The sequence below is a fragment of the Mauremys reevesii genome, linkage group 7 (genome assembly GCF_016161935.1).
Source record: "Mauremys reevesii isolate NIE-2019 linkage group 7, ASM1616193v1, whole genome shotgun sequence".
Lineage (NCBI taxonomy): Eukaryota > Metazoa > Chordata > Testudines > Geoemydidae > Mauremys > Mauremys reevesii.
The window spans coordinates 89,786,697-89,810,116 of NC_052629.1; the positions used below are offsets into that span (position 1 = coordinate 89,786,697).

Genomic DNA, 23,420 nt, shown 5'->3' on the forward strand with positions numbered 1-23,420 from the left:
AGTGGTGAAACAATAGCCAAACATCTCTTGCCTTTGTGACTCAGCCCTGGTCTACACTACAAACTTATGTTGGTATAACTGTGTCGCTCGGGTGTGGAAAATCTACTCATCTGAGTATGCAGTTATACTGACCTAAACCCCGGTGTAGACCGTGCTTGCGGAGGTGGCACATCTTCACTAAGCACTACACTACTGCCGTGGCAGTGCTGTAAGTGCTGAAAGGCCCTCATGCCCAGTAGAAGCAATGGCTTAGACCCATGGCTATGGCTGAGGAGTAACCAGAGCCAACTCAGCAGGGGGCTGCAAAAGTGGCCTTTGTGCTCCCAAAGCTGAAACACTTGTATGCTGGTCAGTCTGCAGTGCATCTGAGCAGCCTAAGGACCCAATCTAAGGACCGGTCAGGTCTGGAATAACTTACTGCACTCTGGCATTCCTCCAGGGCTCTTATCACTTTTGCTCTGCCCACTTTCCCCACCTGTGCCTTCTACACCATGGCTGTGAGGAGCAGGTGCTCCACCATAGACTGCCTGTGTGACTTTGGGCAAGTCACTTAGGCCCTGTCTACACTACTACAATCTTAGTTATGCTACTCCACCTATGTGAATAACGTAAGTGGAGTTGATGTAGCGCAGGTCGATGGGAAACGCTCTCCCGTCGACTTACCTTACTCTTTTCGGTCCAGTGGAGTACTGGAGTTGACTGGAGAGCACTCTGTGGGCGATTTAGTGGGTCTTGTAGACCTGCTAAAACAACCCCCACTGCATTGATCGCAGCAGTATCAATCCCTGGTAAGTGTAGACATGGCCTTAGTCTCTCTGTGCCTGTGAATTGGGACAACACCGCCTCCCTAATAATATATGGAGATATACCTATCTCATAGAACTGGAAGAGACCCTGAAAAGTCATTGAATCCAGCCCCCTGCCTTCACTAGCAGGACCAAGTACTGATTTTTGCCCCAAATCCCTAAGTGGCCCCCTCAAGGATTAAGCTCACAACCCTGGGTGTTTAGCAGGCCAATGCTCAAACCACTGAGCTATCCTTTCCCCACACACACACCTCACAGGGGTGTTGTGAGTATAAATCCATCAAAGATTGTGAGGCATTCAGATAGTACGGTAATGGAAGCCATACAAGTACCTTAGATTTTCCATGAGAACTAAAAAAAAAAAAAAATGATTTTAATTCTCTCTAGATTTGTCTACATCTGTTTAGTGTGTCCGTTTGTTTACCTCAGTCTTGAGTCGTGTTAATGTCCTGAATGATTCTACAGAGAACAGAACTAACAGTGCTAAACTGTACCTCCCAATCCTGGAAGATATCAGACAGTCACCCTTCCCTTTTATCTTCCAGCTTCTCAAAGAATGAGTTGTTCCCAATGAGTTTTCCTCCAGTGTACAAGCTGATCTGTTAATGTACACCTGAATGCTGGGAGACACAGTGGTTGAAGCTAAATAATTTCAACTACTCAGTAATTTATTAGCCAATCAATGCTCTTTAAATTTTAGACTTGTATTGTACAAATTTCCTTGTGTGTAGTACCTTAGTTTTCTTTAGACAAGGGTGCGTGTGTGTGTGTGTACACAGTTGAGAATACCACTAGAATCACTGGGGATCAATACCAGATGGCAAGAGACATCAAATGGCCAGTCAGATACTATTTTGCACTATAACATTAAATAATGGAACAATACATGTAGGGGAGAATCAAGAAACTGCTTTTCAATATTCTTTAAGAATAGTGCTGCTTGAACAATTTGTCAGCACTACACAACAATAAAATCTATTGTTTTAGTAAATCTGATCTTATGCAGTCTTGTTGATAGTGTACCATTCATTATAGAACTCCAGAGGCAATGAAAAAACTGAAGTAAAGCCAAAATTATTGTGAAACTCCATGAAGAGGAGTGTCAGCTGGGTCAGATAGTATTTGAGGTTAACAAACACTGCAGAACGTGACATGACCTTGACTGTAGTAAAACTAATACCATAATTAGGGGATTTTTATCTTCAGTGTTCAGTATTTTAGTTCATTTTACACTACAAATTATTATCAGGGTTCTATGCTAATACACATTTATTTGAAAATGACACAATTATAAATATTTGCACAAATTCTGCCCATCAAAATGGACTGCATCAGCAACAGGAGATGAATTTAAAAGTTTAAAGATGAATCCAAACCAAAACAGGGAAGAGCACCGTTTAGACAAAGAGAACAAAATTCTGTAAGAATTCTCATTTCAGTGTTTGCCATTGAATTTCAGGCTTGTAAGCTGTTTGGGGCAAGGACCAATGCCCCTTTTTTGACTCTCTACTGTACTTAGCACACTTTGGGCACTGCCAAATGCAAACGATAAATTCTATAAAAGTAATGGTAGGCTAAGATGATCTGCCTAAAGCAATTAATGCACTACCCAATAGTGCAATGGCTATATATTTTCTTGCTAATGTTCAACTGCCAGCAAACCGGGGTCTTAGCAAATATTTATGCCTTAAACTGTGTTCATATGCTACTGAGCCACTCATTTGATGTACATCATTGCAGGTGCCTAACCTGAGATTTCCAAGAAACAGTTGTGTGTCTATAAATGTAGGGCTAAATCCTGCTCACCCTCCTCTAGCATGATTCTCCTTTTGGGTTCAGTGGGACTACTGAAAATAAAGCAAGCAGGATTTGGCTCCTACTGCTTAGATTCATAGCCATAGCTATTCACTTATGGATCTAAGGCTAGCGAAACAGTGAAGTCTATAAAAGGGATTATTGAAAAAGATATAAATTCTGTTTGTACTGAAATATATTTAACCATGAAAAGAACCGTGCATCTAGTGAGGATTGTACCATTACTATCACACCCAAGTGATGTGTATGGTATATGCCGCGGGGTAGCTGAAACAGTGTATTATGAACCCAAACACTATACCGCTGACTGGTATGTGGCAAACTGGTTTGGATAAATGAGGTTCGTCTCTCCATTTCTTTATTCCCTGACATTTTGCTAGGTAGGACATGCAAACGTATTATAGGGTGGTGGGTTTTTTTTAAGTGAGAAGACATAGCTACTCTAAAACTAAAGGACTATAGCTTTACAGGAAAATCCAAGAAGCTAAAGCATATCCTTCATTTGAAGGCCCAGTGAACAAACAACTGGAACTGCATTTTATAATAACTTCTGACTGAAACAGACTAAGCTCTGCAGGTGGATTCTTAAACTTCAACGCTGCAGTTGAAACACCAGGTGAACCATAGCAAAGGATTAAGAAAAAAATAAAGTGCTTGATTTATTTCTATTTGGTTGCTACACATAGGTCAATATTAAAGAAACTCCCATGCTTTTATTCTTTAACATGTTGGGCTCAAATCTGCCTCATTTATAGTGAGTGGCAAAACTTTCGATGACTGCAATGGGAATAGGGTCCAGGTCCTTTCTGGCTCTTGATAAGATATATAGCTCATCCAGGCCTAGAATGCATTATCTAAGCTACAGAGGATCAGCTGTGATCTAAGTAGTTTCAATACTCTTGTTTTTACATGCACATGAATTTTTACCAGTATGGTTTTAAGTATGTAACTTGGCACCAGTCCTGCAAATAATGGGACTGTGGATTGATGTAAAGGTCCATGTGTGGGCACACCAAATTGTTGGATTTGGGCCTATAGCTGTACACTAAAACATTATGATGACAAGACGCAAGGATTCTCTGGTTTAAGACCTTGTCAGCTTTTCTATCGTAAGCACTTCAGAAATGGACAGAATAACTCTACCCAGCCTATTCAGGCTGATCAACAAACAGAAGAGGATCTTAAATATATTTGCTATAGTACCTTTTCACTAGAAAAAAGATTTCAGGACTGAATTTTAGTTTTTAATCAGACCTCTTTTCTAGATTAATCTGACTCTTACCCCTTCTTTGGGAACAGAGTAGGAGGTTTGCTGTTTACTAACCGATACTAAGTTAATTGCCTGGAGTTTTGGAAAAACTCCATCTCCAGTGTTTAGTTTCTTCTAGGCACTCGGTGCCTCTTATCTTTGGATGTAGGAGACCCTGGAGTATCCTGGAAAACTGCCCTATTTAAAACCAAAACCCATATTTGTGCCTCATCCTGCATTTCCATATAAAATAGAAATGTGAAAACTAAACTAAATGTTTTAAGGCCCCTTTATTCTTACAACTATAAAATCTGAAGTCAAGTTTATCTTAAATTACAAGCACACAGTCTACAAAACATACATAATTCTTTAATCAACTACTTCAGTAGAAAATAGTTCAACATTTTCTGCAGGAAAATGATTTTTCTGATGAATCAACATTTAAAACAGGGTCCATGATATTAGCCCTTTCCTAGTTTCTTGGCTTTCATGCTATGTGTGGAATGGCCATAAGCTGTATTCCTGGTAATAACAATAATCCAAATACACCCTATCCTTTTAGGGAAAGACTTTCAAAAACAATGACTGATTTTGAGTGCCTTCATTTTTTTCCTACAGGTGCAGCAACCTGAAACACCTTAACGAGACCTGATTTTTGAGGGTGGGTAATCAGCACTTCTGAAAATCAGGATCTTTTAAAATATCTAGAGTCAGGCACCCAAAATCACTATTCTGAAAACCTTGGCTTTAAACTGTAGATTTAAAAAAAATCCAGCTTCTGTTCCTTTTGTAAATCCCTGTTTGTAAGGTGCTTGAGAGAGTAAATCCAGGGATAGTTGCCGGCGTCAGCACTTTCTAACGGCAGACACAACATAAGCTCCTAATAAAGAGCTACATCTTTAAGCCAACTACTTAGCTGGGTTATTAAATCAATTTAATTAATAATGCAGACTTTTTGGTCAACAGTAAAAAGATTTTTCTTGGTGAAGATCTGCAAGAAATGAAAATCAACTGGCAACTTGTGATTGTGAGAGAGGGAATCAGAGAGATCTCAATATTTTTCTATAGCCAAGAAATCATGTTTCATACAATCCTCAGCTAATTTGAAGTTCACCGTCCCATCAAATGCCCAGGCTGTAGTTAAAGAATGGAAAAGTCACAGTCACTTGTGCAATGAACCTCTGGCCACAAAAACTAATGCTAATCACACGTGATTGGAATTAACGTTCTATGTGACCAGTTAGGCATAATACAGCACTCCAAAGTCAGTCATGGTTAGCAAAGTCTGTTCAAGGCTTCTCCAGTTCTTATTTCCAGTGGTGCTGTTCTTGAGTTATGGAATGAAATGAATAAAGCTGAGGGTAAAAACTCCGTGACACCAAGTTGGAAAAGGAACTATTCACTGTGCAAATAAGTAACAAAATAATCAAACCCCTCCTTCTCCAAGAGTGAATTTGAGTCAGTACATTTAATGTTTCTTATCTTGCTAAACAAGCAGGCAACCGGTATTGCTCAGGCTGATTTCACTATTTGAATGATGATTTTTTAAAAATCAGCACGACAGCCCACTTGGGCTTGTACCAACAGTATTTCGCAGTCCATGTGCCACATTTCACTTTCAAGGAGAGAGCTTCCACGGTGGTCCAGTGTCTTGGACAGGTGACTGCTGCTTGGTCCCGTGTTCAAAACATTCAAGCATTTTGATACTTGAAACACCTTTGCCACAGTCACTGTCTAATCTGTCTGGTGTATGTGGTCATTTGTGGAATGCTGAGAATTTAAAGATTCTATCAAGGCTGACTGACCTAAAAGCAAAAATAGTTACACCTTTGCCAGCTATCCCATACTGAAGGGTTTAGGACTTTAGGTATCTGGTGGTTTCTCATCTAGTTACCTTCCCCTGCCCTCCAACAAACAGATCCATGCTGCTTCACTCAGATTCATAACTTACTGAGGAGGCTGCAGCAAAGAAAATAATGGGGGCAAATACAGAGTAAATGTCAAGGAAGGTTGAACTTTTAGGTCTAAACCTCAACAAAGTCCCTTTTTAAAAGTAAAAGACAAAATCTTGATTGCATTGGTGTCTAACATCTACAAAAATGCTGGTCTCTCAGGAGGAGGATACAGCTACTGTGCTACTCAGCCTTAGGGGGAGACATCCCTCTAAATTCCAGAAAAGTCAGGGGTACCACCTAGCTTGTATCAGCAACCGCATGGCCCCCAGCCTTCTACTATGTCTTTGCTGTCAAGTTTGATGCTGTCTGTGTTTTTCTCATTGAACATGGGGCCTCCATGCCTTATCATGAGCTCCGTTGCCATCTTCACAAAAGCTTCCTCCACATTGCTGGAGTCTTTTGCAGACGTTTCTATGGCACAGATGATATCGTAGTGTTCAGCCAGATTCTGAGCCTCTTCCAGCTGAACCTCTCGAAGGTCACTTAAATCAGACTTGTTTCCTGGCAGAAGAAAGTGGAATTGTTTACAGATTAACTTTTTTATAATTATTTATGTCTGTGCAAATGTTCAGGAGGGGGCGTGAAGGAGAAAAGAGACAGTAGCAGGAACCATGGGAGTGGGGCAGGAGTTCAGCAGCAAGAGCCTTTGGTGAGGCAGGGAAAATGGGCTGGAGGTCAAAGCCAAAAACGTTGCAGGGGCGGGGAATAGGGAACGGAAGGTAAAAGTGAGAGCGAGTGCAAGCTGTTGGTCAGCCCGCAGGAGCTGGATGCAGAACTCTGACCCATGCCATTATATAAAATTAAACTAACCTTCACTCTTTGGACTCTAAGACTACAATTTAGTCTTCTGGTACTTATATAGCAGGCATGATGACACAGCCATTGCCCTTGAGAAAATGAAATTACACACATGGACTGGCTTTTCAAAGATCGGGGTGCAACTGTGTGACTAACATTCAACTTGCACATAGAATTGCGGTAACTGACTGTACAAATCAAGTGCACAACGGTGCATGCATTTTCACCTCTGCCTGACTTTGAAATTCAGATCTACAAGAACGACACTGAACAGTGAATGAAGTCAGAGAACGCAAGCTCTAGCAGGGTTAATAAAAAGTGAAGAGCAAAGGAAACCTCCTATCTAACATAATATGAACTCAATACATTTTAAACTTCCAGGAACTGTTGTTTGGTGTGTCTGTACCTTGCCTAGCACAATGGGGTCCTGGTCCATGACTAGGGGTGCCAGATGGTATGTAATACAAGTAATAAATAATAACACAATGTGATGTAAATGGTATATGCTGGACTGAAGCCATGACTGAAGGAAGAGAAATACTGATTCAATTACCAATATACTCACCAGAAAGTAAAGTATTTAAAGGACAGAATAGTAGGCTGTCAGTCTCAAAACTAGCCCCTTACAAGTTGGGACTAAACATGTATGCTGAGGCAGCGATGTCTAAACAGGAGAGTGGAACCCAGAAACCTCTGCGTTAGAACCTTGTCTCTGACAGTGGCTCACCATAAACAAATAATTTAACTTTATTACAGCTGTTCTGACTTCTGTAAAAGGAGGATAAAACTCTTACCTGCCTCACAGAGGTGGTCTGAGTGGTTAGTGTTTGCACAGTGCTTTGATGCTGTATAGTTTTATTTGAGTTCCTCACCCATCCAGAAAGGGATTAATTTTCCAAACTCACCAATCAGTAACTGTACTATGTTGGAACCAGCATACTTTCTCACATCCTCAATCCAGCGAGGAATGGACTGGAAAGAGCTTCTCTTGCTGATGTCGTAGGCTAGGATTGCTCCATTGGCGCTTCGGTAGTAGCTCTGTGTGATGGTTCGGAATCTCTCCTGGCCTGCTGTGTCCCAGATCTGCAACTAAACAAAATAAAACATGCAGTGAGATACTGGCTATTCACACATAGGGAACTGGTCTTGCTTTTCAGGTTAAGTCCTTTCCTCCTGAATGAAATGTGGCTGGGCCAGGATTTAAACACACACTGAGCTCTGCTGGTTAACAAGACAGGAGTTGGTTCAGTGACCTTATAGAAAATCTATGCACAAATGTAGTGCTTTTTAAAATTTTTCTTAAAAATTTGTGTTCCTCAGCTGAGATGAGAATTATTTACTCGGTAGCATTTTCATACTTGGCTGCCTAAAGTTAGCACCAAAAGTCATAATTAGGCACTTATGCAAAAGTGACCTCATTTTTAGGGATGCTAGTATTTCCAACTCCCTGTCAAGTCATAAGGAGCTCAGACTGCTCGGTACTTTGAAAAATCAGGCTAATTTTACTTGGATATTTAAATATTTTACCTAAAAATCTTCCCTCTACACAACTAAGAAGATAAAGTGTGTCACAGAACTGAATGTCTGTCAGCCATTCTCTTCATTTAGGAGGCTGAACAGACATTATGCACAGTTGGTAATAGGCCTGTCTAAACTGCAATGCTCTCGCTTAAATCCAGTAACATAGGAACTGCCATCCTATATCAGATTGATGGTCCATCTAGACTAGTACACAGTGTCTGAGTAGCCAGCATGGGGTGCGTCAGAAGAAAGTACAATAAAACTGATGGTGGACAGTACAGAATAACCTGCTCATGGAGAAAGTTTCTTCTTAAACCCTGTCACATATTGGTTGTCTCACTTCCTGAAGCATGAGAATTTATCCCATACAGCTTTTTAATTTAAAGTAACTGTGAATATTCTCATTCACTATATAAATTTCTAATCCTTTTTGAATGTTATCAAGCTCAATATATAGTAGCAATGACTTGCACAGTATTTTCTTTTCAGTTTTAAATCTGTTGCCTTTCAATTTCATTGAATGTTTCCTTTTCCTTGTATTCTGAGGGGGCAAATGGGAGTATCTAGTTTACTTTCTTTGTACTATTCACTGTATTATGTACCTCTAGCATGACTTCTCTTTTTTTTTATCCCCTCTCTAAGGTAAACAGTCTCAGTCTTTTCAATCTCCCCAGGCATGAAAGTCGTTCAATTTCTGAGCCCTTCTATTTCTTTTAGATTCTTTTTGAGATGACATGACCAGAATGTAACACAGAAATCCTAGTCGGGATATACCCTGGATCAGTATTGTTTTCCATCCCATTTCTTATGCATCCTAACATTGTGGCTGCATTTTTTTGACCACTGCTGCATACCTGATCAGAGGTTTTGTTTTTGCTGTCTAGGATGCCCTGGTCTTTTTCCTAGGTGGTAACAGTTTATTTAGAATCCAGTAATATGTATATTAGTTAAAATTAATCCTTCCAATTAACAGGTTATTAGAAATCTTGGTTAGAGAGCATTTTTGGAGGAGTGGAGAAGGGCATAAGCTATATTAGAACACAACCAAGATGGAGAAGAACTCCAGGCAACAGTTGTAAATGATCTGGAAATGATGGATGCTATGTATGTGAGGCAGTAACTGGAGAGTTGTAGGTTATGTAGGTAGTTTGTGACTTACTGAGTGTCCACAGAGATTGAAGTGCTCTCTGACTGGTTTTTGAATGTTATAATTCTTGATATCTGATTTGTGTCCATTTATTCAAAAGTGTAACATTCAAAAACCAGTCGGAGAACACTTCAATCTCCCTGGACACTCAATGACAGACTTAAAAGTGGCAATTCTTCAACAAAAAAACCTTCAAAAACAGACTCCAATGAGAAACTGCAGGACTGGAATTAATTTGCAAACTGGACACCATCAAATTAGGCCTGAATAAAGACTGGGAAACTAATTTCCCCCGACTGTTACTCACACCTTCTTGTCAACTGTTTTAAATGTGCCACCCTAATTACATTGCCCTCAATACCACTACAAGAGTGATTTTTCCTCCCTTGGTATTCTACTGTTGAGAATAGCCCACTTCTACTTTAATTGAATTGTCTTGTTAGCAGTAACGCCCTACTTGGTAAGGCAACTCCCATCTTTTCATGTACCGTGTATATATACCTATCTACCGTATTTTCCACTCCATGCATCTGATGAAGTGGGTTTTAGCCCACGAAAGCTTATGCCCAAATAAATTTGTTAGTCTCTACGGTGCCACAAGTACTCCTCATTGTTTTTGCCGATACAGACTAACACAGCTACCACTCTGAAACCTCCCTAAATTGTGTTGTTTCCTTCTAGAACAGGAGTGGGCAAACTTTTTGGCCCGAGGGCCACATCTGGGTATGGAAATTGTATGACGGGCCATGAATGCTCACAAAATTGGGGGCTGGGGTGCGTGAGGGCTCCAGCTGGGGGTGTGGGCTCTGCGGTGGGCCTGGGGATGAGGAGTTGGGGATGCAGGAGGGTGCTCCAGGCTGGGACTGAGGGGTTCTGAGGGCGGGAGGGGGATCAGGGCTGGAGTAGGGGGTTGGGGCACAGGAGGGGTCGGGGGGCAGGCTCTGGGCAGCACTTACCTCAAGCAACTCCCAGAAACAGCAGCATGTCCCTCCTCCGGCTCCTATGCGGAGGCGTGGCCAGGTGGCTCTGCGCGCTGCCCTGTGTGCAGGCGCTGGCCCTGCAGCTCCCATTGGCTCTGGTTCCTGGCCAATGGGAGGGGCAGGAGCGGTGCTTGGAGTGGGGGCGGCGTGTGGTGCCCCCTGGCTGCTCCTATACGTAGTAGCCAGAGGGGGAACATGCCACTGCTTCTGGGAGCCGTGTGGAGTGGGGCAAGACCCCTACCTCACTCCCCAGCTGGAGCACCGGAGCGAGACAAGCCCCAGACCCTGCTTCCTGGCGGGAGCTCGAGGGCCAGATTAAAACATTTGAAGGGCTGGATGTGGCCCCCAGGCCGCAGTTTGCCCACCTCTGTTCTAGAACCTCTTGGTCTTACTTCCCTAAATCCCTCTACATTCCTATACAAGGACTTAGGTAGCCTCTTGCAGGACCCTTACATTGCTGACTTTTTACCAATATTACAATGGCTATAGGCTGTGCTGTGCATACGTGTGTGACTAATTTACCTTCTTTGGGATCTTGTATCTTGTCAGCTGTATGTTGAATGAGGAAGGCTATTATTTTGACCAGCACAACTCACCTCTTTTAATTTAGAAAAATAAATAAATATTAGGGAAAAACTCACCTTGAAAATTCTAAAAATCAAACAACTTCATTTAAAAAAGTTAGAGTGGCAACACTGTTTTGTTTAGATAGCATCACTAGAAAACCCAAGCACTTCAAATCAAGGAAATTAATCGTTGATCCAAACCAAATGCAATTTTTTCCAATAGTCTCAAATACATATACTTCACAAAATCCTATTGAAAAAGAAACACGATGTACACATTAGTCAGCCTCAAATGCAAGTCATATTTATAATTTTATGAGGAACTGACAGTTACATATTCTCCTGTTAAATTACATATGCAACATCGTTGGCAAGAAACAGCAATTACAATTTCTTTACCAAAAATTCTACTCTTAATAATGACTGTTTTTCATTCAAAGTATCCTTGAAAAAAATTTTTAACACTAAAATCAAAATAAATACATAAAGGAACTATACAATCCAGTGATCAGTGTTAAGGATGTGATAACATATTTTTATATTTCATAACAATGTTGTGTTCACACAGGCATTATAAGATATGAAGCTCTTAACTATTTCCTTAAGAGCTTAGGTTTTGTAAATGATGTGATAAGAAAGTGCATTTGTCACTTAGCAACCTTAACTGTTGTTTAAACAATTTTTGTTTTTGTAATTACACTGGCAACAACTCACATTATGACAGTGAAATAGAGAAGTTGGGGAATAAGGGTTCAATTCAACTGAATACATTGAGAAGTCCAAAACAGCTATATATTGAGAGACTGGCAGGACGTTTTAAAGCAATTATCACCAGGAGCAAGTGGGTACAGGGTAAAGGAGGGAGGATAAATAGTCACTGTTCTCAGGAAGTGTGATAGGGTACTCTCATTGAACAAAGCAGAGGAGCTGCCCTTGTTGCTAGTCTTGTGATAGTAATTTTGCTACTGAATGCCTATTTATTACATGAGTTTGTTATTTTGGTCTGTTTTTTGCTTTGAGTTTTGTGGACACCACAGGCCTTAGCATTGGCTGGCACTGGACTACAATGTGCTAAACAGAGTGTACTACTTTGACAGACAACCACCTACTTGTACAGGAGCTACTCCTATTGCAAAAATAATGAGCATACTGTACACAAACTTAGCCTCACAAACAACAGAGGTTTCTCTGGTTCTTTATTGCTGCATAAAGTTTAATGACTTGAATGCTGAACAACTACCAGGTAAACTGGGTAAAATGCACATCCAATGCTGTGCACGTACATAGGCATGTTACTTTGAACTATCCCACAGTGATGCTAAAGCAGCAGTGAAAGAGACACTTTTAAAGATCAGTGGAGAACCATCCTCCCTCAAACCCCTCTTTTTTCCCTTTCCTCCTTTAACATTTTGATAGCAGATGGATCAAAATGTTACCAAGAATTTACCAGCTGCAATTACAAACCACACAATCCAAAAGATGGCAGCACATCAGGTATCCCTCAGGGATTGATGTACTATCACCACTTAATATTACACAAGAAAACAGAATTGATTGTAAAGAAAGCCTGAGAATGGAAAAATACCATACCATCCACATATTTCAATTTGGATTTAGCAATTCCATATACATTAGGAAAAGGATTACCAATATGTAATGGAATCCATCAATAGTCTCTTGTTCTCTACAGCAAACTCTCTTCTAAGTAGTTATATCTAAAAATTCAACAGTTCGTTGTTTTTAGCATAAATTCTTAGTTTTTTCAATACCCATGTACGCATCAAATCTAAAGCTATTTTTATTTCTTACCAACACACACTGTGAAAATTCCCCTGCTAATATTCACATGGAGTTTCCAGTTCCTACCAGTTTCCATCTCCCAGTATGGTGAACTGGGTGCCTATTATAATATAAAAAACATTCAGAAGGGCTTGTTTTTACTTTTTTTGGTTGCAATCTTGCAAAACAGTAAATTATCTATCACAGGTGAGCTGGCAAGTAAAAAAATGTCAATGTTTAAAATGGCACCAGTCATGCACAGGAATACTGTAATGCAATGTCATACAGATGTCTTGTCACGACAGCCCTATACACTAAGGGCACATCTACACTGCAACTGGGAGATGTAATTTCCAACTTGGGTACACATGTGTGTGGTAGGTCTGATTGAGCAAGCATGCTAAAAATAGCAATGTGGCTGTGGTGGCACTGGCAGTGGCTTGGACTAGCCACGAGTATGTACTTGGGTACCTAGCCTGAACCACTGTGGCCACACAGCTATTTTTAGCATGCTAACTTGATCAGAGCTAGCACATGTATTTCTCCCTGAGCTGGGAATTACCCCTCCCAGCTGCAGTGTAGCTGTACCCTGAGTGTGCAGTGACATTTTTGCAACAACCATGTAGAACATTCCATTCTATATGTTTTTATACCATGCTCATCACCACAGTATTGGAGTTCCTTCCGGTAATGCATTAAACAATGAGACTAAGGCCAGGTTTACACTAAAAAGTTAGGTTGACCTAGCTACATCGCTCAGGGGTATGAAAAATCCACACGTGTAAGCAGTGTACTTAGGCTGACTTAACCTCTGGTGTAGACAGTGCTAGGTCACCAGAAGAATTCTTCATTTGATCTAGCTATCGCCTCTCAGGGAGGTGGCCTGGAGAATCCCTCCTGTTGCTGTAGTGAGTGTCTACACTGAAGTGCTAGAGCAGTGCAGCTGCAGTTAGAATCATAGGACTGGAAGGGACCTCGAGAGGTCATCTAGTCCAGTCCCCAGCACTCATGGCAGGACTAAGGATTATCTAGACCGGGGTGGGCAAACTTTTTGGCCCGGGGGCCACATTTAGGTGGGGAAATTGCATACAGAGCCATGAATGTAGGGCTGGGGCAGGGGATTGGGGTGCGGGGTGTACAAGGGGGCTCAGGGCAGGGGGTTTGGGGTGCAAGAGGGGTTCGGGATGCGGGCTCTGGCCTGGCGCCGCTTACCTGGAGTGGCTCCAGGGTGGCAGTGGCATACACCGGGGCCAGGGCAGGCTCCACCAAAGCTCCCATTGGCCGCAGTTCTCCGTTCCCGGCCAATGGGAGCTGCGGGGGGTGCTGCATGCAGGCAAGGGCAGCGCACAGAGCCCTCTACCCCCCTTCTCCCAGGGGCCGCAGGGACGTGGTGCCGGACACTTCCAGCAGCAGCGCAGGGCCTGCAGCGCCACAGGGGTGGCAATCCCGCAGGCCGGATCCAAAGCCCTGACGGGCCGGATCTGGCTCGCAGTTTGCCCATCCCTGATCTAGACAATTCCTGACAGGTGTTTGTCTAACTTGCTCTTAAAATGATGGAGATTCCACAACCTCCCTAGGCAATTTATTAAAGTGCTTAACGACCCTGACAGTTATGAAGTTTTTCCTAATGTCCAACCTAAACCTCCCTTGCTGCAATTTAAGCCCATTGCTTTGCTGCTTTAGCTCCCAACCTGAACCAGTCATAAACAGATGCAGGTAACACGCTGAGTGGCTGTATATCTGCAGCCTGCCAGCAACACTCCAGTCACACTCTGGCTTCCACCAATGCTGGTTACCACTTGCAGGGTGATCCCAACACACTTCCAGTCCTGGATTTTCCCAAAAACATGTGTTCTACTTTGTCCAGCTCTCTCCTAGACAGTTCAGATATTAGAAGTCTGTTACACCGGTATAGTGTCAATAAGCAACAGTTTGCTACTTTAACTGGAGTTACCCAAACAGTTCAGTTAAATCAAACCTAATTCAGCATTGTGTGTAAGAATAAAACAAATGTATTTAACTACCAATCCTTACCATATGTTCCCAGCCACAGGGCTGACCAAATTCCAAGGTCAGAACCCCTCCCCAAAGTCCATTTCTTTCATCTTCTTGGGGCAGGGGGCAGAGCACAAATACCTAGGGTGTTTTCCCCCCTCACTTTTATACTCCAGTCACCCTTTGAAAAGCATTTTCCTGGGGGTTACCCCTAGATAAAGTTCCTTCCCACTGTGAGGACAGAGACATGGAGTCTCGTGGTGAATGAGCTTCCATGTTGTTTGTTAAAATGCAGATTGATCTGTTCCTGCCCCCTTTCATTGCCAAGAAATGATTACTTGAGTGGTGATTGCCAGTCAACGTTGAATCCACTTGGCTTGAGTCATTAGCTTGTCTTTTGTCCTTGAGAAACAGGTTTAACCCCTCCCAAGACTTGTCTGGTAAATACATTTCAGTCATAATTTTATCTTATGTTCATAACTTTATATATAGTGTCACTGCACACATTTCACCATGATATTATTGACCAGTGAATTATTAGTTTTCAAATGATACCTCACAAGGCATATTTTGTATGAAGATTGTTACAGTGCTGTATAGGGTATGATTACATGGTGCACACGTGATTACTGGTCACAGCTAGCCTCTAAGAAAGTTCTGATTCAACTAACTGAAAATGGACAATGTTTACATAATCTTGTCATTGAAGAAAATGGTAAGTTTCTCATTGGCCATAACAATACAGGATTAGGTCAACATATGTCATGCAATGTACATCTAGAAGAGAATTTTATTTGTGAAATCAGATAGCAAAATGAATATTTTTCAAGTTGTCCAGGACAGAATTTTTAGCACTGAGAAATATGTTGCATAGCAAAGGTTCATGTTGAACAAACACACACAAAACCCATGAAAATAAAGTTGTCTTGCCTCCCCTGCTCCCTATATAATTTACTAAGCACTGGCTTCCTTCCCACTCTGTATTCCTGTGATATCCCCACTCTGGCACTTTGAGTGCAGAAGGTAGGGGCCCGCAAGGATTTTAAAAATTAATATTTGTGACTCCAGGCTTGTATTAAATGCCCAAGGTTACAGTTTTTCTCTGACCTTAGCTTGGTAAATCTGCCACCACCCAAATGCAAAACCCCCTTTGGAATCCAGGAAGATGCACTTGGGAATTCCTTCTTGTGGGGTACCCTCAAGCCCTTTCACTCCCCCTCTGGGGAAGAGCTGAGAAAGAAAACAAAGGAAATTAGCTGTTGCCATCAGCTAATTCAGGGATTCTCAAACTGGGGGTTGGGACCCCTCAAGGGGTCGCAAGGTTATTACATGGGGGGTTGTGAGCTGTCAGCCTCCACCCCAAACCCTGCTTTGCCTCCAGTATTTATAATGGTGTTAAATATATAAAAAAGTGTTCTTAATTTATAAGGGGGGATCATACTCAGAGGCTTGCTATGTAAAAGGGGACACCAGTAAAAAAGTTTGAGAGCCACTGAGCTAATTAAACAACATGCACAAACCTCTTAGGACACCAAAAATCCAATCCTGTCCTTCATAAAAAAAAGGGTAAATTTTATTAAAAACAAAAGAGAAAGAAAATACATCTGGAACTTAGGCTTTTGCTAGATTTTAAAAGAGCAATTCCAAAAATTAAGCACCCAAAACAGCTTTCTTGAGGGTTCACCTTAAAGGTTACAAGCAAACAAAAACATCTGGGGTGAGCACAGAGGAGTCCATTAGCCATAAGAAATAACAGAAATAAACCTAATCATGTCTTTCTAAACATTCCTGATCTACTTACACATTTGGGAGTTCCAAATAAGTAGTTCTAGGTATGATCTGATGATTTATTATCAGACCTGGCTTAAAGCTTCTCATAGCATAACTGCTCCCTGTTCCCCTCTTTCCTGGAGAAAAAACAACAGAGCAAAGGGAAAGTTTTTCCCCATTTTAAAAAGTTATAGACTTCCCATTGGCTATTTTGGTCAGGTGCCCACTCCCTTTCCTTCACCTGGGGGACTTTTTAAAACCCTTTACAGGTAAAGCAAGCAGTGAACAGCCACCAAGAGGGACTTTACAGCTAACTTGCTTGCTGGGTGTCCATAAAAGGGAGCTCCCCCCCCTCCCTTTATTTATCACAATTCCTAAAGAAGTAGGAGATCGTGGGGGGTGCATGTTCACTTTGTTTGTGCAACCGCATCAGTGATATTTCATCTCTAGGAAGTATTTAATTGTTTAGCACTACAAACACAGCAGGGGAGTTTGCATGTTATGAATCCCGCAGAGAGTAGAAACTTTCATATAATTGCTTTGGTAATGGATGCAAAGGGTGCTTCCTCCTAAGTGATTCTAAGCCAGCTTACCATGTTTAAGTCCTTTCATATCAAATGGCAAACAACAGTATAGATTTCAGTACACCAGCAAATTCCTGTATGTACTTGGAAAAAGCTTTATCAAAACAATTTTTGTAACTTAATCTGTATGATCTTTCCCAACAAGAACAAACCCAAGGTTTGAACAGGCAAGACCTCCTTTCCACTAATGCATTTCAGTTCAAAATTCTATTAATATACAGAATGGCTCATCCTGTCATGTGACATTCTAAAAGAAAAAAGGTGCCAGGCTGAATTCCAGTTTGTTGGGAACGTTGCACTCCTGTTTTCTTCAATACCAGGGGTGTCAATTTCATTGAGGAGAGGGCCAAATTCTACCTTTGTTTATGGTCTGTGGGCTGGGGTAAAAAGAGATCCAGGGGAGAATATGGCCTATATATAGATCTGCTTTGGTGGATCCCCACTGGCTTTTGTAGATCCCATTCTGAGATGAGCTCTCTCCCCCTGCATTGTAATGGGAACCTAGGTGCCTAACTTAGGGTCCGTGCAGGACACAACTATTTCTGTCCTTTGTTTCTCTTCCTTCCCTATCTTTGTGTCTCATCTGTTCTTCCCTCTATTTCTTTCTGTGCTGCAACTCCCAAATCATAACCCCTGTGATCTTCACCCTCTCCCACCGTTCCAACTGATTAAATGACCAGCGATTAAAAAGTTCATGTTGCCACTGATGTGTGAAGTCATTAGGCTTTAGAACTGACACTCCAGATTGGGGTGAGGAAAATGTAACACCTAAATCACGGTATGATGAGGTTTACAGACCTCTCGCTGAGACTCAGGGAGTGATGGAGCAGTACTGGTCCAAGATGACCCTGCTTCTCAGCTGCAGCAGAGCATGCTCCAAATGTAAGACCTGCTCAAATGGGGACTTGGGCAGGGGAAGAGTGAAGAAGAGGTTGTCTGCAGGAAGGAAGCCAGTTAGTAGCTTCTGGGGCAGAGAACTTTACAGGGAAAGGCTCTGGACTGTGGGTAAGGCCTGACTGGGCAGCCAGGGGCCGCCTGACCCCACTTTCTCTTGTCTTCTATCTCCCTGATAAGGAGGAATAAATGGACACTGAGAAGGGAGCTCAGAAGCTCCCACTGACTATCTGAATAGTTGAGACTGTCTGAGGCTGAGCAATCCGCTGATGGGAGGGAAGCAGAGTGCTGTGACCACACCCCAAACAGAGGAGAGAAGAGAACAGGGGAGGTAGGAAGTGGCCTAGGGAGGTTTGCCTGCAGTATCAGCTAGAGGGAACTGACAGGTGGTGGAGAGGGAGGGCCTAGGTTCCCCTATCCTTCCCTCTGTCCTTTGTTTGACTGGAGGACCCTGAGATCGCTGGGGGATGATAGATTTTCACTCAGCTGCAAGGCCCTTAGGTTGCCCAATAAAGCCATCCTAGGACTGTGGGGACTGTTGAACTGCAGCCTGCCCACTAGGCATGCTGGTCCCTAAGTGATGTCCACTACACGCTGTTTCAGGCTGTCTGAAGATTCAGGCAGATGTCACTGCACTAGTTGGTAGCATTTGGAAGACTGTCACTGCCGCCACAAGGGCTGAAACGTCCTTTTTTCGTTTTAAATGAAAGCTGAGAATTAAAATATATGCCCTGTGATCCACACAGAAGCATCATGTAGGCAGAATCCAGCTCATGGGCCTATGTTTGACACCTCGGCTCTACATGTGTGAGCTCCACAATTGTGAGTACATTATGTAATACATACATAAACTGATGATGAAATAATCAATTAATTCTTAAATGAGACAAAGCCCAATAACCAAAATGTTGAAGATCTGAATTTTTTCAAAATATTTAGCAAACCAAGGAAACCCATGAAATCACATCAAAAGGACTTGAAGGAAATCATCATACTGACTCCAGTCCTTTAGACCTCATTGAGACGGTCTCCTTTAACTGTATCACACTCTCATTTTCCCTATCTCATTGACATAATAGATTTTATCAGCTCTGTATTTTTTTTTATTGTAAGCTCTTGGACAGAGTCTGTGCCTCCTTTTATGTTTGGAAAATGACTCCCACATTGTGGATGCCATTGAAAGTAATGAATAATTTGAAAAAGCCACGGCAGTCTATCATACCAAGGGAGCCTTTGTCATGGATCGATTCATACATTGTAACTCTGTGTTCTAAAAATCTTTAGCTATTTTGCAATTAAATATCAGCTATTTGGTTATCTGACAGTGCCCTAAACTGGGTGATTAGGCAGAAATTAAAAAACTGTCAAATGAAGGACTGGGTAGCTCTGGGGAGACTACTCCTGAGGCTGGGTGATGGCTTTTTCAACATGCGAATTAATAAGTCCGGTACTCCATAAAAAAGGATTCACATTACAAAAGCTAGTTTCCTGGTTTAAAAAGAAAGCTTCTCTCTTTTCTGTTGCTTTAAGAAAGACAAACAGGGGGAACTGACTACACAAAGGAAATAGTAATATTAACTACATACAAAGTGCTATCAAATGAACAAAGTAAGCAAATGGGGGGGTATTCACTAATCTTTCAGTTATTACAATCTTAATGGGTACTTTTAACAACAGTTGCTAAAGTTTTTAGAAGTGTAATTCATAAACTGTTGTCCCTTTAAGGGACAATTGTTAGCCTCACAGACTAATGCCCTGATCTCTCATTCAAATCTTTGCAGTCAGATTTCTGAAGATAGAGATCTAGAGGTGTGCCTGCACAGATACAACAACAGAATTGGGGCCTCTGCTGTTTAGGGTAAACTTATTTTATAAATGAAAGCTTCAGATACCCAACCTCAGAGCTTGTGTTGAATGGACAGTTACAGGCAAATGAACTTTGCCTGCTCATCTGAGGGCCACTACTTGTTCTGAACAATTACCCTGCTATTGCTTTAATTTTGGCATTGACTGTTTAAATGAGAAGATTGAGGGGTTCTATTTAGGACACAGCAATTTAAGGAAATCCAACAGGTGTTTATGCAGAACTTTAAAATGTGTATCAGCTGATATGTGCTTTTCTCACAAACCAGTACGTAAGTGTAGTTTTTAAAACGGCCAGTCTAACAACTAATCCCAAAGATTAATGTCAGATTTAATTCATGTTTTTTGTAAATTTTCTGCCAAAATAAATCACTGTTAGGTAACCTAAGGGAACTTCCACCTGTGTAAATACGTAAACATAAACAAAGGAAATGTTGCTACCATGCTAATAAGGACTTGTGGATTTGTATTTTGTTCTCTCTCAAAAGCTTTCTATTGCTCACTCAGAACAAACTACTGTTTTATTGATGGGAGTGTTACCATTTACTTCAATAGGCAGCAGTTAGACCAATGCTGAACACTCTTAAAATCCCACCATCTGTCCTCATGGGTTTTAATCTGGTTAGATGGATACAGTTAGGTCTTGTATACTATACTTGTATACTACAACTTTTAACCATGCTGCACTGGGTTGCCTGGCACTGTTGTTGCTAGAAATCGGGCCTATGTTTTTCATCTTTAATAGAGTTGGTTGGAAAAAAATCAGATGAAATGTTTAGCAGAGACTGGTTTTTGACTGTTAAGTTCCAGTCAGGCAGGTTTCCTATATATGCTGATCTTATATAGTCAGAATAAGGAATCCTCCCATCACAAACTGCACTGAAACTAAGTTTGTTAAATATGTACGGCCTATGAGCTTCATGATGTCCCATTTAAATCCAAGTTGTAAGTGTCATTACAAAATGAAAATAAAATGCCTCCCTATTCTCAGCCTCCTGTAACATGCTGAACAAACCTATTTAGATTAGATCCTCAAGAGCTGAACACCTCTAGGTAAGTTTCGAATCCAGAGCTGGATCCAAATTTCACAATCAGTCACTATCTCAATAGGCCAAACAAAAGACCCACATCCAAACATTTTCAAGTTTTGGGCATGTTCTGATCTTTGGCTCCATCTCTAATTCAGACCAAAATGTAGTGCCAACTAAGTTATGTCTACTAACTGGATCTATTAGTACACCTTACTAAATAAATACTGTAGATTAATTTGCCTGCTTGTAATGCCTATTGGTGCTGAATTAGAGATTCTTTTTCTTTTTGTCAGTACTTCTGCAGTACCTAAGGGTCTGGTTTAGTCCCTGAGCTGGAGCTGCCCAATTCTCAGTTTCCCTAGCAGAGACACCTGGCACGAGAGACACATTTGTCACTTTGTGTGTGTCTGGCGTTTAAATTGAGCCAAGTTTCAATCTTAGAGGGGAAAACCCCACTTCCTGTGCCTCCTAACTTGGTGAAAAGCAAGAAAGAGGAACTAATATAAGATTAAAAAAACCCAAAATGATACTTTTTGCAGGGTGACTTGAAACATGAACTGCTTACCCCAGCTGTTCAGACAGAACTGGAACCAGAAAGACAAAACACCTGCAAAGGAAGTAAATGACCTAAACTTTGAGCTGTCCATAGAAACCATACTCCTTACTGTAAGCACATCAACCCTCTCCTCCCAATAACTTGATCATTCTCTTCTGTCACTTTTTTCGTACTTGCTAGGATTGTTGCCCACTCTCCTCACCACAGCTACTCTGAAGGAAGAAGCATTGATTAGAGGACCTGGCCCCCTACCTTGGCACACAGCTGCGAGACAGACCAAAATACAATTGTAATTACCATATTTATATAACTCTTTCATATTAAAGAGACCCCGACTCTAGGCTGTAACCAAACTGAGCTCTGCTCAGCCCCTAGGTGAAAGGGAAGGAAATGAGCAAAAATGGCTGCATACTACCTGGATTCTGGAGGTAACTGGATGACTGGGCTAGTCCACAGAATAAATTAAGCAGCCCCATAGGCTGTTCAGCATCAAAGAATAAACAGTTGGAGTGCAGTGTGCTTTCCCTCTTCTGAATTGCCCCAAGAGATGGTCTGGATACAATGGAGCTATTTCCCAGTGGGTAGCTATGCCAGTTTTGTGTGGCACCTGTATGCCCACAGAGCTGATATACACAGGATGAGCAGGGGCCAGAATTAAGGCCACCGAATCATTCTATTTTGTAAAAAGGATCCTCCAAGTGGCTTTGTGTGTGGTTCTTTGTACACTGGGATCTCAATGTGACAAAGTGCTTAGAAAAAAATCTAAGTTTCAAATTAACTACCAGCCCTGCAACCTCAGTCTGGGATCTGAAATTCAAACTGTGTTTTTTCTAGCTTGTGCATTATCATCAATAACCTGAGCCGACTGAGATTCTTTATTATAGTCAGTTGTACCTAACCTGTCTTGACGATTCTGCAGTTAGAACTTTACTGATACTGCTGAGGGGTGAGCAGAAATCAGTCCAGTTCACTGTGGCATAGTTGACTCCTAAGTGGTAAATGCAATAAAGATAAACTTATTTTTGTCACACACATAGGCAGTAGATCTTTAGAGTAAAATAAGGTATCACTTCTGAACACAACAGCACTTTTAACTGTCTGCACAAACTTGCATAGGGATCCCAGCACAGAGCATTGAAATGCAGCCACCTCTGCAGGGAGCGGTGGCGGTTGTTTCATGGCAATGCTATAGCTAAGTTTAGAAAAAGTATACACATTGTTTGTAGGGATCTCACTGCAGAGGGAGAGATGGAGTGAACAGGCATGGGGCAGTAATATGCCAGGGCTGTGATGTTTGCTGCCAGCCAGGATATCCTCTTCCTCTCCCCATCCTCCAATAACGGCGCTGGTTTCTCTGTCAGGGCAGCTCAGCGCTTACGTGACAGCCATCCTACAGGCTCCAGTGCTCTCTCCAGTCTCCACCTCTGCTCAGGTGACCACATGCTACCACCAAACAAAGGCCACTCTATGAAATGCAGAATGATACTGTTTTGACAGCTGTCTCCCTCCCTTCCCCTGCCCATGTTCTACTTATGGCAGAAACCCCCACCTCTGGGTGCCAGTCTTGGCTGGAAAGCAGGCTGCTCGGATCACAGGCTGCTGAGTGCCCCAGGGCGGATATGGGTCCTGGCTTTTTAGGAACCACCTGAGGGGCATCACTTCGGATACAGGGCAGGGGTGGTCCCTCTGCAGAGCTGCCACCTGTGCCCCCTGGACTCCCCCCATGGCTCTGGGGCTCTCTCCCGCCTGCAGCCCCGCGGCTCCGGCTCTGCCCCGGCCCACCTTGACCCGCTTGCCCTGGATCTCCAGGCTCTTCATGGTGAAGTCCACGCCGATGGTGCTGCCCTGGCGCTCGGCGAAGGCCCCGGTTTTGAAGCGCTGCACCAGACAGGTTTTGCCCACGCTGGCGTCCCCGATCAGCACCAGCTTGAAGAGGAAATCGTAGCGCTCCTCCGGGTCCGGGCCGGGGCCTGCCGCCCCCAGCGTCGGGGGGCCGGGCATGGCCTGGCCGGGCTCGGCTCCTTCACCCTCCGCAGCGGGGACCCGGGCTCTGCGCAGCGCCCGTCGCTCCGGGCCTCAGCGCCCGGCCGCCAGCGCCCGCCCCGCCGGGC

The 23,420-nt window shown here is 42.5% G+C and overlaps 1 protein-coding gene across 3 annotated transcripts; it reads right to left on the bottom strand.

Moving 5' to 3' along the window:
* Positions 1-2,057: 2,057 nt before the first annotated feature.
* On the bottom strand, positions 2,058-23,420 carry RAB43 (RAB43, member RAS oncogene family). 3 transcript variants are annotated; one of them, XM_039547594.1, is made up of 3 exons: positions 23,092-23,403; positions 7,529-7,706; positions 2,058-6,326 (listed from the first exon to the last, which is right to left on the bottom strand). In XM_039547594.1, exons 1-3 carry the CDS (start codon positions 23,308-23,310, stop codon positions 6,073-6,075), a joined length of 651 nt encoding a protein of 216 aa, XP_039403528.1. In that variant the 5' UTR covers positions 23,311-23,403; the 3' UTR covers positions 2,058-6,072. The 3 variants fall into 3 exon arrangements, with proteins under 3 accessions (XP_039403528.1, XP_039403527.1, XP_039403529.1); XM_039547593.1 differs by having other exon boundaries at positions 7,529-7,712; positions 23,092-23,400; XM_039547595.1 differs by lacking the exon at positions 2,058-6,326 and having other exon boundaries at positions 7,576-7,712; positions 23,106-23,420.

What these genes read in the sequence shown, in the direction of transcription:
- RAB43 (XM_039547593.1), bottom strand. Translation starts at nt 23,310, where the DNA reads ATGCCCGGCCCCCCGACGCTGGGGGCGGCAGGCCCCGGCCCGGACCCG. An exon ending in TCCAGGGCAAGCGGGTCAAG is followed by an intron (nt 7,713 to 23,091) that starts GTGGGCCGGGGC and finishes TATTTTGTTTAG; the next exon opens with TTGCAGATCTGGGACACAGC. An exon ending in CATAGTACAGTTACTGATTG is followed by an intron (nt 6,327 to 7,528) that starts GTGAGTTTGGAA and finishes TTCTTCTGCCAG; the next exon opens with GAAACAAGTCTGATTTAAGT.